The 16,009-nt window shown below is 38.8% G+C and overlaps 1 protein-coding gene across 1 annotated transcript in view; it reads right to left on the minus strand.

Annotated features, from left to right (window-relative positions):
• The window catches only part of HNRNPLL (heterogeneous nuclear ribonucleoprotein L like), a 34,818-nt gene extending 21,876 nt beyond the window's left edge, over positions 1 to 12,942 (minus strand). Inside the window, exons 1-6 of the mRNA XM_039320886.1 lie at positions 12,460 to 12,942; positions 9,372 to 9,490; positions 8,370 to 8,607; positions 4,646 to 4,731; positions 3,388 to 3,484; positions 3,229 to 3,301 (exon numbers count right to left, since the gene is read on the minus strand). Of these exons, the coding sequence (XP_039176820.1) occupies positions 3,229 to 3,301; positions 3,388 to 3,484; positions 4,646 to 4,731; positions 8,370 to 8,607; positions 9,372 to 9,490; positions 12,460 to 12,639 (793 nt within the window). The 5' untranslated portion in view covers positions 12,640 to 12,942. The remainder of the gene's footprint in view (positions 1 to 3,228; positions 3,302 to 3,387; positions 3,485 to 4,645; positions 4,732 to 8,369; positions 8,608 to 9,371; positions 9,491 to 12,459) is intronic.
• Positions 12,943 to 16,009: the final 3,067 nt, after the last annotated feature.

A 16,009-nucleotide genomic window follows, 5' to 3' on the forward strand; every position in this document is an offset into this window, starting at 1 on the left:
CTTTTCAAATATGTAAATGTAATATTGTAAAATTAATAAAAAACTTGAAACTAAAAAAAAAAAGAAAAAGAAAATACAGTGCAGGTTTTCCTATTACAATTTGAAAGTAATGCTACCTACAGATAGTCTTCAACCTGTGACTACAATTGGAACTTAGTAATGAAATTCATTACTAAGCAATGCACTCATAAAGCAAGACATCATGTAACTGCATCTCTTAGCAACTGCAACCCCCACATTCCCAACTGCTGTTGTTAACTGAGAAACACAGGTTAAGCAGAGGGAGTTCCAGGTAAGTAGTGGGGTATGGGAGGCCTGGCACAAGCCACACAAAAGTTGGAGGGGGTGCTGCAATGTGGTGCAAAACTGCAGTTGTTCCTAGAAGTCTCAGCCTGTCCCGGCAGCATGAGACAAAGCTACTGTGCCCCAGGAAGCCTTAGGTGCTCCACCTGGCCCAGCAGCACTTATGACAACAGGGGCATTGCAACTTCTCTCAGCCACTCCCCTCCCCCACTCTATAGTCTTTGAGCTACACTGGACAGTGCTACCTGGCAGCATCAGCAACAGGGATGAAACTGAAGCGGAGGCCTCAGCCAGATACCATTGACTCCAGGCCTCTACTTCAAGCCAGCACCACAGCTGCAACCAAGAAATGTTGCCTCAAGCCCTACTCCATGGCCAGCCAGCCCACCACCATTGTGCAAAGTTCCAGTTGCCCCCACAGCCCTGTGCTTCACAGGTTCTACCATGCTCAGATAATCTTTGCCATTTTACTCCTGCTAACGAGGCATGCCCTAACTGTACTGTATGCAAGCTGACGCTAGCAGTTCCAGGCCTTCTCCCCAAGGCCACACACTCCATTCTCACAATCCTTTGGAAATCTAGAATGAATACATTATTTGGAGAATGGCAGAAGCCCCATTCTTGCCCCAGTATCACCTTTGATGAGAAGTACCACTGCATAGAACAGCCAAAAGAGCATAAATGGGTAGGGGAGTTGCAACAGGTCTATAGTCATAAGTGTGGGTGGGCTGCCAAGCACCCTAATTTTGGTCACATGACTATGGGGATGCTGCAACAACCATAATTTTGAGCATGGGCATCCATTTTTTCCAGTACCATCTTAATTCTAAACGGTCATTGAACAAAAAACTACTGAGAATTAGCTATGGTAGTATTAACAGTACTTCTTCCTGTCTGGGAATAGGACTAGTAATCAACTGAATTAATTTAAGGAAAAACAATTATGTGGGTGTATTTAAACAACAAGCTGCACATATTCAAAGATATCTCAGTGCTACATAAGCAAATCCACATTTGAGAACTGAAATGATGTTCAAAAACAGTTAAAAATAAGAAGCAAGTTAAAAATAAGAAGCAGGCCTTACTTACTATTCAAAGAAAAGTCAAATGCCACACTAAACATCAAATTATTTGATACATCTATGTTATTTTCTTTCAAGGAAAGATTTCTTATTTCTCACAGTTTCATTTACCAGGACAGGCCACAGTCCCTAAACCAGTGGTTCTCAACCTTTTTAATGCCGCGACCCCCAACCAGTCCTAAGTCGAGGACTACTCAACCGGTTGTAAGTCGAGGACTACTCAACTGGTGCAGCACCGTTTGCAGAATGGGACTTTTGGCGGGCTCAGCAGGGCAGAGACAGCCTGGACAATTCCTATTGGCTTTTGAAAGCCAATAGAATTAGACTCTATTCAAGATAGTCTATTCTATTGGCTTTCAAAAGCCAATAGAATAAAAGGGAGTAGCACAGCTAAGGAAAAGGGGAAAATGTTGTTTGGTGACCCCTGTGAAATGGTCGTTCGACCCCAAATGGGGTCCCGACCCACAGGTTGAAAACCACTGCCCTAAACAGAATCTGAATTGAATGTGTGAACTTAGTGTCTTAAATAGTTATGTTATGTGGCAATTTGAAACAGAGTTTAAGTTTTACCATAGCATTGTGGTTGAATAATCTGCTAACCAATAGCATAGCCCCCTTATTAACTTTTTACAAATACTTAATTCTTCATTCCAAAGCCTACATTTTAATACTATAGTACATTTCACAATCAAAGTACTATCTATAAAATGCAACTTTTAGATAAAACTTAAAGCAAGCCAAGACCTAATATTAATAGTACATTTTCACAGTCAAAATACCTAAAAAATCCAATCCTGTGATAATTATTAAAGTCAAATCTTATTTCATGTTCAAAATTTGCTAAATACTCTACCTTGATAAGTTTCCCAACTTCCTGCTATTAATGCCTAAATTTTCAAGAAGTATATACAGCAAATTATACATGTCATTAGAAATTACAGAGAAATACAGAATAAGATTTTTTTTACACTTTCATGCAGTTTTTTTTTTTACTGATGTAAACAATGTCCCTGCTATGCTTTGCGGTTAAAAAAAAAAAAGAATGACATATACTTAGGGTAATGTAGCAAAACCTGAGGAACTTGCCTGATAGATTGCTACAAAATTTCAATTTATTTTTAAGTACTTATGATCCTTCAGACAACATTTACATTGGAAAACCTATCTTACATACAACCAAAACAATTACCACAATGTACAAGAGATAAACAAGACTTGGAATCTTCCATATTGTACTGCTTTGTTCTAGGGATATAAGACTGGAACCATATGCAAGCTGATTATAATGGGTACAGTCTACCATGGTATTCGTGACATGAAATCGGAAGTATTGTAAGTATCCTTCTTGACATGCTTGTGGTGATGATGCATGCAGTATGCAGTCAAGATGAATTGCAAGTCTGAGATTTTTCAGAGGGCCATTTGATGATGCCGATGTGGTGCATGATGAAGTGTAGAGTCAGCCTGCTGGAGTCCTCTATCCTTCTTAATGCCTTGTCCACCATATGGGAAAATTCCTTTCCATGGAGAAGCAGCGTGCAAGTTTGTAGTTTGTAAGGAAAAGTCTGCATCAGTGTCCTCTCCTCCAAAGAGTGAGAGCTGCTTGGAGAAATGCAAATCCTTGTACTGCAAACATGCTTGCATGTATGGGTTCCTTCTTGGCCTAAACAATTCAGTATACCACCAGGGACCACTAAGGTTGAAAGTTATTCTTTTCCAGGATTACAAAGCTTTAACAAAAGTTCCACCAGCGATATTTGGCTTGAAATGACTACTGCATTAAAGAAACTGTCTGCATATGCATATATATGTATATGATAGATACAATTACCCAAACACTTACCTCGTCTGCCCAGATATGGCTTAGTATAATCCCAACTATCATTGTCATTTCGAATAACATTAAGTCGAGTTGGCTGTTAAGATACAAGCAAAATAGTGAATTTTAATAATTGCTTTTTCTCCTACAAAATAGAGAGGCTTAAGAAGATAAAAACTTTACCCTTGCATATTCAATTTTTAATGTACAGCATCCTGCATATATATCCGCTCCATTGAGTGCAGCTTTTGCTTTCTGAGCACAAAGAACTGATTCAAACATAAGACATGTTAAGGATCTTCAGTCAGTTTTTTAAATAAAGCAATTACAAGACAAAATATTTTAGAAAAGAACTCTGTAGCTGTTCTAGAAGTCACTCAGAATCCATTTAACTGAGGTACTGACAACAGTAAATCTAGATTTGCTGGTAGATTTCTTGTTGATTGCCAGGGTTAAATAGTCTCAGTTGTTATCAATACCAAGAATGAAATGACATTCAGCCTACATTATATTGCTAAAGGAGGCAGTCTGGGGTAGTTTTCTTTTGTTTCTTTGTGAACAAACTAAAAGCTATATTCAGTGCTTCGCATTTCAGAATTCATAACTCTTTAAATGTATGTCTTTTGTATTTAACTTTGATTAGAAGATTGCCAAAAAAAATCTAATCCTGAAGTCCCCTCTTTCCTATTTTATACATAAGGTAACATTTGTTTCTGATTTATTTAAGTACAATTCTTGAAGACAAATGTGAGGAAAGTCATTGTCATTCTTCTAAGTGTAATTTTATGCATTATTTTTTCATCAGCTGCAAGGGTATCTCTACTTATTCAGGCCTACAAAGGCTCAGTTTGCATCCATCTGGATCTCACTGCCAATAGATGTTAGAATAAAACTGGTCTATGGAGCATTTAAGGAATAATTTATGGTGGTTATTTATGTCTACAGAGATTCTCATTCATCCAGATCATGGTTGTCCCAAAGGTGCTTTTCTAAAAGGCATCTATATTTTCTTGGTTGTTTTTCTTTGAAAACATTTTACTTTTTAACGAAGAAGCTTCAGTTCAATTCAGAGAAAATACCAAGAAAGTTCAGTTGTCTTTTGAAAAAATACCTTTGGGCTGTTATTTACATTGGGGCTAGCACTGTTTTATTGCTGTTTTATTTTGTTTAATCTTTGGATTTTACGTTTTGGTTTTACTTGTCTGTAAACTACTGCAAGTTGTTCTAATTCAGTGGTTACATAAATATAAATGCAGAATAAACGAACAAGTAAATAAGCTTTCTGGTAAGTTCCTGTGCTATAGCATAACAATGCAGTAATAAAATTGGATAACAAAAACATCTTCAATAGAACTGCCATGCTCAGAGAGCACTAAGGACTCCACAGTTCAACCCTGAGCTACATATATTTTCTTCTATTAAAAGAGTAATAAAAGGATATTCAACCATGGCTTGTATTCCATTTCTCTTGAATATGACAATACGTTGTACTTTCCCAACAGGATTGCATACTGTATACAAGACATCCTACAAAACAGAGCAGCTGTTTTATCTTACAAGATTATTCAAAATGTTAACAAATAAAAATATACACAACTATTAAAAAGCCATTCTGACAAAAAAAGTCAAAATACTGTAATGCAATTCAGAAAAGAAAGTTTAAATTCAGTTTCACTATACATACTTCAAATATTTTGTATGCTGCACTGGTAGCTTTGCAAAGTTAGTTAGTATGCCCAATATTTGTACCATTTATAAAACAGAACAGAACAAAATGAAGGAAAAATAATTATTTCCCATCCAAATAATGCTGAAAAATGTTGAACTAATCTATTATAACATTTTCACTATTTATTTATTTACTTATTTATTTTATATACTGCCAATCTCACCTAGAGGCGACAGCTTATAACCAAATAAAACCACAAGATAAAATTTTAAAACATTAAAATAATATTAAAATTAAAACTGACTTAAAAAATAACGAAGATGGCAAAGAAGGGAACAAGATGCATATGGGGAGGAGGTGGGGTCTTATCCCAGTCCATTAATCACCTCGGGTATGATACACTCCATTGGGACCTTGTTTTGGCCAGGATTATGGGAACAAAGAGATTACAGGACTGTCCTTGGAAAAGTTACAAGATCTAACTGGCAATAAGTTAAAAGTATATATATTTATATATAATGTCATGAGAACTGAATTCAACTCAAATTCAGCAGAACTCTGCTTCCAAGCAAAGTGTTCTGGCTCTTCTGAAATCTCTCCACAACTGTCTTCACTTCACATAATGGAATTGTGTCCTTCGCTTTACACAAGAAATCTATGGTTCAGTGTTATTCATTTTAAATAATGTTAAAATGGGATTACATAAAAAATATAGGTGGTTTTTCATCCACATTCTTCCTATATAGGAATGCAGTTATTTATTAATGTATGGAACTTATATACTGTTTCAATCATAATATTGAATCCAGTAATGAGAAGGACTCCTCAGTGCACTCTGAGCTTGGTTGTTTGCCTGCATCAACATCAACGCATTGATGATGTTATCTAGTTGGGTAATGAAATATCTGCCAGTAAACAACCAGGTTCAGAAAACATCAAAGATTCCACAGTTCAATTCTGAGTCACATATGTTCACTTTCATGAGAAGGAAGACAAAATGAAAAACAGCTTTCCATTCTAAACATATATTAAATATTTACTTTGAAATCATTTAGCTTTGACTTTGGTAGAAAATAATATGTTTACTTATAAAACTTAAAACCAATGAGATTCATTAAGACTACTAAAATTAGAGGACAGAATGTCAAAAGTAACTAACAAAAACAGGAAATGAAATCTGAATTTAAAAAAACATAATATACTGAGAACTCTAATAAATAATATATTACAAGACACTGTTAAACAGGAAACTATTTCATCATTATCTCTTTTCCCATAAGCTATGGGTTGCTTAAGTGGCTTGCAAAAACTGTAACAGGAAAAAAAGGATTAATTACTAATTTTATAGTTCAGCCAAATTATTTTCTACAACCAAAGTAATACTGCTGCGGCATAAATGAGACCATATTTTCCCAGTTTTACAGAACAAAATATACTAAGAAGAACGCATGCATATACATGAGGATGCTTTCACATTCATTATAAACCAGAAGGAACACTCTGAGATCCTGCCAATGTAAAAAGTAGGCAGAGAGGCGCAAGCTTGCCACAAGCAAGCATAGTATAGGGCAGCGGTTCTCAACCTGTGGGCCGCGATACTTTTGGGGGTTGAACGACACTTTCACAGGGGTTGCCTAAGACCATCAGAAAACACATATTTCCGATGGTCTTTAGAAACTGAGACACCGCTCCTCAATCCGGCCACCACCGCCCTCCTCCGCTGCCCTCCTCCTCCTCCAGGGCGCCCTTCTCCTCTGACAGTGCCTGCTCCTGCCGCTGCAGTGCCATCGCGCACCCCCTCGACGCCGCCCTGGGCTGGCTCAGCGGCCGGTCTGAGCCAGGTCTGGACCACTGCTGGCACTGCCGCTGGGCTGCTCCGCCGCTGTTGCCACTGCCGGCTGAGCTGAGCTGCAGCACTGAGCCGGTCTCCATGCCTCCTGGTTGCCCGACCGCGCTCCACCCCTGGCCACCCTCCACACAGCGCAGGAGCCTCCCCTGCGCTGCTCGGCCAGCCTCCCTTGCCGTCGGAGGCCTCCTTGGCCCTCTGGCACGGCTTTGGGGCTGCTGGGCAGGAGCGGCTCCTTCCCGGCTCGCCGGGCTCTGGGCCTCGGAAGCGGCCAGGGGGCGGGGAAGAGGGCGAGGCAGTGGCGATGCCTGCATGTGCGTCGGAGGCCAGCCGGCCAGGCTGGGAGGGGAGAAGCGGTGCCTTCCAAGCAGGAGCTGGCGCTCCGGCCGTTCCCCATTCGCGTGCAATGGGCTGCGCTACGTGGAAAGGGGCTCCCATGACCCCGCCGCTGTGATGGCGCTCAGGAAGCTGGAGGGGTGGGCAGGCCCTGGGGGGCTGTCTGGGAGAGGGCAAGAGGTGCCCGGATGAGGATGGGGGGTTCCAGGTTGGCGGGTGTGAGAGGGCAGCCAGCGGCTCTGAGGCGCATGGATCCTCCGCACAGCTTCCGAGGCCCTGGATGTGCCGCCGCTTGGCTCTCCACCAGAGCCTCCCCGGGCAATTGTGCGGAGGTGCTTGTGCATCCTTGGCAGCGCCTCCCCCCTTCAATCTCCTTCCTTCTCCATCTCTTTCCTTTCCCCTTCAATCTTCCTTCCTTCCTTCCATCTCCAACTCCATCCCTTCCCCTTCAATCTGCTTCTCCTTTCCTTCCTTCCTTTCCTTCCTTCCTTCCTTCCCCCTTCAATCTCCTTCCTTCTCCATCTCCTTCCTTTCCCCTTCAATCTTCCTTCCTTCCTTTCTTCCATCTCCATCTTCATCCCTTGGCAGGTGTGAGAGGGCAGCCGGTGGCTCCGAGGCGCGCAGATCCTCTGCGCAGCTTCCGAAGCCCGGATGTGCCGCCTCTTGGCTCTCCACCAGGCTCTCCACTAGAGCCTCCCCCCCTCCCTGGGCAATTGTGCGGAGCTGCCTGTGTGTCCTTGGTAGCGCCTCCCCCCTTCCATCTCTCTCTCCTTCCTTCCTTCCCCCTTCAATCTCCTTCCTTGTCCATCTCCTTCCTTTCCCCTTCAATCTCTTTCCTTTCCCCTTCAATCTTCCTTCCTTCCTTCCTCCCTTTCATCTCCATCCCTTCCCCTTCAATCTCTTTCTCCTTCCTTCCTTCCTTCCTTTCCCCTTCAATCTCCATCTCCTTCTTTTCCCCTTCAATCTTCCTTCCTTCCTTCCCCTTCCCTCCCTCCCAACATTTTTGAGCAAGGAAGAGTAAGCTTCTCCAGCGAGCATTGCTATATAGTTTTTGTGGTTAATCACTATGCTTTAATTATGTTCAATTCGTAACAATGAAAATACACCCTACATATCAGATATTTACATTACGATTCATAACAGTAGCAAAATTACAGTTATGAAGTAGCAACGAAAATAATTTTATGATTGGGGGTCACCACAACATGAGGAATTGTATTAAAGGGTCACAGCATTAGGAAGATTGAGAACCACTGGTATAGGGCAATACACAGCACCAAGGTAATTGTGATTTAAGCTGTAAAGCAGACATACCACAGTAATTGGATATAAAGGATTCTGAATTGATAACAGCAGAACTTTGTTCCCACCAGATGGGTCATCAGTATTTCCTGGACGAGTTATTCTTTTGCTTGTAGAGTAATTGAAAAATGCTTGCTGTCCTGCTATGTATACTGGCTCATCTGCTGCAAAAGTAACACACTTTTTGGCACTTTCAATATCCTCAAATTCTACCAAAGCTTGACGTTTAAATGGCATCATCATCACATAACTACAAGAAAAAAGCAGCAAAACAACTAATTAGTTATTATGATTTAATTTAGCAATTAATTTAGCAATTAATTTAAGCTAAAGCAAAATTTATACAACTTAATATACAATTCTTACTGCCAAATGCACAAGGCAATTTAATTTCTTAAAAGTCAAGTATAATGCAAACTATCAAATTAAATTATATCTTTTAAATAACTAACTATAAATAGCCTATTAAAATTTTGATCATGAACTATTTCATATGTTATTATTTCAAATTAGCTGCTATGAAACATATTTATAAAAAACAATACATATAAAACAGGTCTAAATTATTTCACCCAGCTTGTCATGGAATATTTTTCACTAATCTGACAAAATTTGCATATGTCTGGGGGCAAGGATCAGCAGATATGAATCACACTGGCTCAATATTCAGATTATGAAGAATCCTCTTAAACACGTTGTTCTTTATTCAATTTAGAAAAATAATTCATTAAGGTTGCAAATTCTACAGTTTTACATTATATCCAAACATGCCTTGATTTTAGAGATTGTTTAGAAATCATTGATCATAGCTTCTTCATTCCAATGTAATGAAATTCTATTGGCAGGTTTGTGTATAATATTATGCCATAATGTGATGAATTATTTTTAACAGCTTGAACTATGAAATTAAATCATTTCAACAAGCCATAAAAATTGTCTTAGCCTTTTATATAAATTCAGCCACAGCAAAATGCATTTCCCCTTTATAACTTTTTAAAAAATCATTAAACCTACCATATAGTCCCAAATTTTTCAAGAGCTTCCACAAGATCTGCTTCCACAACTGACTCACAAAGACCACGAACATGGACCACAGGAGAAACGGAAACTTTGTGATGACTGCCTCCTGCATCCTAATAAAATCATTTTAAGTTTCTTTTTAAATCTTATTATAACAAATGTAATATTGTGAACTATGAAGTTAAAACTATTTTCATGTCTAACCTCATCTACTTATAACCTAAATATAAAACATTTTGTCTAAATTTACTTGTTATTTTTTCTCTAGCTCTAGCTTGAACATTGGATACTTTAAGACTTGGCTTTTTCATAAGTAATGGCAATTCTAAATGTCTTTATGAACATTAAAAAGAAAGAAGGGAAAGGAAAGGAAAGGAAGGCACTATGATATGAAAACCATTTTTAAACCACAATTTTATATTCTAACAAACTTTATGTTATATAATTTTTCCAGTTTAGTGATTACAATTAATTATAGATTATTTTAATATTACTTGGACAGAAGAACAACAAAGTTGTGAAAGACACAGGAAATTAATACATTCTAATTGCCAGAATACAGCCAGACTCTAAGCAGACAACTGGTGCCATTCAAAGATGAACAATTCTCTGTATTTCTTATTCAAAGAGATAATCTGTAAAATAATATGTTTACAATAGTATCATCTTAACTTAAATTATTACTGCCTGAAGGTCCATCACCAAAAATAAAATGGGTGATTTGATTGTCATAGAACGTTTTTCACTTTTACGAAACAATGCATTTATAAAATTAATAATTAAGATGTTATCAGAAGTTTAATCAAAGTATTTATATATATATTAAATGAAAAAATGAATTAGCAGATAACTGTCTTTAGAATAGAGCTATTTATGGACCCAACGCTTAAGAAAATAGTTTTCAGTATATTTTTATTCTTTAAAATCTAAATGTGAGGGAAATTATATTTGTTTAAAATATATACATTTCAAGCCAAGAAATAATATTGAATTAGTTTGAGATTTGTTCTCTGAAACTAGAAATGTTAGTTCAGATAATGTACTAATTAAACTATGGATAGAGCTATTTTATTAGCTGCATTTGCTCAACAAAACAAGTGAATGGAAATAATACTTATTTGTAGATAAGCCATATTAATTTTAATTAATTTTCAAATAATTTTTGAATTAAAATCATTTGAATTATTTATATATTTCATTACTATCAACTAAACTACACAGTGAGACTATTTTATATATGTAATAAATTTACATCAACAGACTTATGCTTTCAGACATTGCTCTTATTATAAATGCTTGTCTAATTATACTGTATCTGCAAGATGGGCAAGATAGCTTATGTGTGGAATTATGCAGCTAACATATACTTGTACTCCTTTCCTGCAGTTTCTTCACTATAATAATATTGTACTTGTTTGAAACTTACCTAGTGATTTGTCCTATTCAGTAATTACTTGAAATATACAAATACTGTATCCTGGGATTCTATGATTCAGGCTAATGTACATATCCCAATAAGAGGGCCATTTCTGACAGTGAGGCATTAAAATTAATTCCCTATCCTCAGTTTCTGAGAATCTCTCCTTATAATGGCTTATTCTTCTTGCTAATGTTTTCCATGAACAAACTGACAACAGATAAAGCAGTTCCTAAATTCTTTCCAGAACCTGTACTAGCAGTGGCCATCCTGTATTTCCTTTTGAATTATAATGTAACATGTTGCATATGCATATCCCCTCTTTCCTTGTGTTGCACCTATAAATGTGAGTACTGGGAGTATGAGATAAGCTGAATGTTCAGCTCTGGATCCTAGGACAAGGGGAGGGAGGAACAGTTTAAGAAACTGTTCTGCTGCTTTTCCCATAGCAATGCACTGGAAGGATTTTTTCAGAATCTTCTTCAACAGCCCTAGGATGGATCTGGATCATTTTCAAACTAGATCTTTCTGTTGCTGACTCCCCTCCAAATACCAATTATGACCTGTTTTATTTTGTTTTTGAGTAGTTAACTCTAGTTGATGAACAAAATTTCAAGCCCCTTTCTGCTGAGTTAAAAACTGTAAAAATGAAAAGCGATAAATTCGGTAATCTCAACAAGATAATGATGACCAAGTTGTGAGAATTCTAGCTAATTGTAGTTCAATCAGTAACCCATGAATAAACAAGCCATACGGCAGAATGATGAATAGAACAAACCTACTGTAGACCAAGGCTTAAATAAAACTGATTGCAAAATATTTTGCAGTTGAAATGTCTAATTTGAAATCTGAAACAGCCAGAATTCAGGAGAATTCTAACATGATCCCAATTACTTCAGGTATTTCCAAGATCAAATATGCCAAGCTGTCTGTTTCTGGGTTCAGACCGCTTCCAGTACTTTATATTGTCCTAATTTATTATTCTTCCATCCCACAAGAGTAGAGTTCCCATAACCCTAGGACAAAGCTTACTTAGAAGACTGAAAATATAACTCTAATAACAAAGAGGAAAGGACTGTAACAGTTATCAGCTTCCAATTCACAACTCTCTTCCCTTCTTGAGATGAATGAGGGAAGGAAAATAAACATGGCAGAATACGGTATACCGAGTCCAGGATTACTTTTCAGAACAAAGAAAAATCACAGCTTTCATCTCCCTAAAATTTGAAAGCGATAGTGAACGTTTATGTATGATGCAAGTTTCCAATTTGTGGGATGCCAAGAGACCGAAAAGGATTTAAATATGTTCAGCTTGTGAATATGCTTAGGATATGCAAGGATAATTCGGAAAGAAAGCCTCTCCGGGTTCTCAAAAATCAAGATGGAATATACCGTACTTAAGACTGCCACCGAAAATGCAGGAATGATCAGGGTCTTTAAAAAAAACACAAACTAGCCCTTTAAAGATGCGTTAAATCCCGGGCCAGGACATCCACAGGCTCCTCAACGAACACCAACATCACCCCGCTCTCCCCCTAATTGGGGCAGGGAGACCCCGAGGCGGCACCTGAGTAAACCCGTCGCTGGACAGCTGCCTCTATTCCCCTGCCCAGCCCGCGAGCGACGGGAACAAAAAAGACGGTGCGCCGCGCCCGCTTTCCTTACCCCTCCGGAGAAGCCCCCTGTGCGAGGGGCGGCCTTTTCCCGACGGCTCTCGCCCTCCTCTGCCCCATACTCGATCTCCCCCTCTTCGGCGGCGGCGCTAGGTTTCAGCCGCTTGGCCTGGCTCTCGTATGCGCCGTCCTCCTCCTCCTCGTACTGTTCCCCAGAGGACGGGGAAGACATGGCGGCGGCGGCTTTGGCGAAGGGATGAGTGTGCAGGGCACACAATTGGCGCGCGAAAGAAAAAAAAAAAAAGCGAAAAGATCGGTTAAGACCTGCCAGAGAGATGCCCCGGCACGATAAAAGACAAGACCACACCACAGCGACTCAACGTTTACCCACACAAATCGAAGCAACGCGGAGGACGACCGGTAAAGGCCCCTCCTCAAGATAGGGGCGATTCTTAGATTGCAGATCGTGATTGGCTGGAGGGGAAGCTTCTCAGAAGCACCTCAATATGCGAGTGGAGATCTGGAACGCTTATCACGCCCAGAATTTAAAGACCTCCCTTTTTTTCCTATGTAGGTTCTGTTCTGCGTTTCCGACCCGGCTATCGCGATCCGTTCAAGGGAAGCGAGGCCAGGCGTGCTTTTGTTATCGTCCCCCCCTTTTTGTGTGTGTGTGTGTGTGTGGACATGTAATGTGCTTTGCCAAATAGGAGGAGCTGGAACAATAAGATTTGTTTTTCAGAAAGTTGACTTGGAAGTCAAGGATTTTTATATATATTTTACAATGGCTTGAACAGGCAGCGTTGTTGTTTTGCACTTTTTTTTAAGTGAGAGGCCCAGAAAATGTTGCTGGCCAAAATTCGGGAATATCAATCATGTCGAATGTGGTTATATCCAGATAAACCTAAGTACTGTATGTAGGCTTACAATTTCAAATAAAGCTGAAAGGGTAACAAGCTAGGTGGAAAAAAGGCTTCTAGTTCATCATTGATTTCAGGGACAAGCAATTTAAAAAATGGGCAAGCCACAGTTTTCCCTGTAGCAGCCTGATGTGCCAACAGGGTTTTGAGCACTGATCATAAGGCTGCAAATCTCTGTGTACAGTAATCAAATAAGTACTTCAATTCTGACAAGTGAAAGGATTTGATATCTTGTTCTTTTCCTCCCTGTATCCCCCTTCAAAATCATTCTAAGTACTGATCCATATGTCCTATTTCATCTTAGTTCCAGTTATAGTCAGCTAACTGCATATTATCCTCAGCTTGTCTCCAGCCAAAGGCGAAGGGAACTGTCTGTCGTGTCTTATTCTAGCTTAAGAACAGTGCTTTCCTAGTTCTGGCCCAAGCAGTGCTCTATAGTCTGCCGGCTGTTCTTCATTTCTTTAAGGCAAAGGTTTCTATTTCAACTGAATACCATGCAATATGGCAGGACTATCTTTCCCCTCCACTCACTGATTTCTGCCCTCCATGACCATTTCATCTTGGTACTGGGCTGCCTGTTCCTTTTAAAGCAGGCCTGATCTTCCCAGCAGACCAATGAAACACTGGATCTTTTTTCCTTTTAACAGGTTTATCCATAGAATGCTACAAGGATTTTTTTAACCAAGTGAAACTGACAAACGTCAACCAATATCTCCTCCTAGACTAAATAATAGATAACAAAGTAAATCACCCTTCCCTTTCTTGTCTATCAGAAGATGCTTCAAGTGGATGGGGACTCTTACAAAAGCTCCATCAATAAAATCATATGTCTTCAAAGACACCCCCCCCACACACACACAGAAAGAAACATCACTGGTGTTTATTTTCCTGCATGAGTAGGAAAGTAAGAAACAGAGGATTCCATCAATTGGAGATCATGGTAACTTTTCAGGACAACTGCCCGGCATCATTGCCAGAACTGAAGAATTACTAAAGTCTGGATAGCACTTTTCTTAAGCAAGCTTCATTTTCAGTTAGGTGTTTGTGTATCAAAACAATCAATACGATGAGTACAACTGAATGCAATTAAAGCCACATCCACTTTTAACATTTATTGCACACATCACAACAACATAAAAGGAAAGGAACTTCAATTGTGTGACTGTAGTCTCCATTTTTACTTCTTTGACCACTTCCTTTCTATGGATGCCCCTGATTTTCATTTTCAGGTTATATAGAACAGCCCTAAGGAATTCCTCATTAATTTTGCAAATACTGGTTACTATAATAATAATAAAGTTGGATAGGATCTTGGAGGTCATCTAGTCCAACCCCTTGCCCAGGCAGGAAACCCTATACCATTTCAGACAAATGGCTGTCCAGTCTCTTCTTAAAAACTTCCAGTGTTGGAGCATTCACCGCTTCTGGAGGCAGGTTGTTCCACTGGTTAATTGTTGTAATTGTCAGGAAGTTTCTCCTTAGTTCTAGGTTGCTTCTCTCCTTGCTTAATTTCCATCCATTGCTTCTTGTCTTATCTTCAGGTGCTTTGGAGAATAGCTTGACTCCCTCTTCCTTGTGGTAACCCCTGTGGCAACTAATGATTGTTCTATTGGCAGATGCTGTTCAATCAGTAAAAACAACTGATTATAACCTAAAAATCTTCCTTTCTCCAGTATTAAGGTTAATGTGTGGTTAGATCTTCCATTTTCTCACCAATATCTTGTTTTTTACTTTATTAATATTTTAGTCTAATTAAACTTTTAAATTTTAAAATTTCACTTTCATCTTTTAATTGCATTTAAAAAAGGTGTAAAATTTTCTGCTGGGTCAACAGAGCTACCTTTATTTTTTTAGTAAGTAATGAAGATGAGGATATAATTAAGCAAGATTAAGTGGCATCTTCAGATTGAAGATTTTTGTTGCCATTTAAATTAACGTATTAAAAATCATACAATATTATTTTACTACGGGTGCAGCTATTGTTTGCATTTTTCAAACTGTTCTGGAAAATCGTGGTTTAATGGGGAGAGCTCCCTATGTTGTATTTGTTTAGTATTAGAAAAGGAAATATTTATATTGTTTTATATGATATGACATTTTCAAAGTTTTCATTCCATATTATTATACAGGTAGTGTTTGACTCATGACTAGTCGATTAGCAACTGAAGTTACAATGGACCCCTCCCCAAAAGGTACTTATGACCCGGTTTTAAAGTTCCGACGGCCATCTCCCCAGTTACATGACCACATTTTGAGCACAATAATTTTGCCAAAAATTAGCATTTTCTTCTAGTTTCCGGCAAAAATGCCCCATAGCAAACAATGGGTTCACTTAACGACCATGGCATTCACTTAACAACTGCTACAAAAAAGGTTGTAACACTGGGTCAGTTGTATGGGTGACCTGCTTTATGGCCATCATGATTTACAACTGTAGTTGTCAGACTTATAAGTCGAGGACTACCTGTAATGGGTATTCTGTTGAAAATGACAATCAGTAACAAAAGATTTATGCTAAAATGTCTGTTTGTATCCCACTCAAGCAAAGTATTACAACTTCTTAATAATAAAAATCCACACCTTATAAACATCAGTTACTTATAGAGCAGAATATTTGTAGCTCAGGATTGAACTGTGGGATCCTTGGAGGTTTCTGAACTTGGTTGTTTTCTTGCAGATGTTTCA

The sequence above is a fragment of the Crotalus tigris genome, unplaced genomic scaffold (assembly GCF_016545835.1).
Source record: "Crotalus tigris isolate CLP2741 ecotype Arizona unplaced genomic scaffold, ASM1654583v1 scf7180000023713.2527936, whole genome shotgun sequence".
Lineage (NCBI taxonomy): Eukaryota > Metazoa > Chordata > Lepidosauria > Squamata > Viperidae > Crotalus > Crotalus tigris.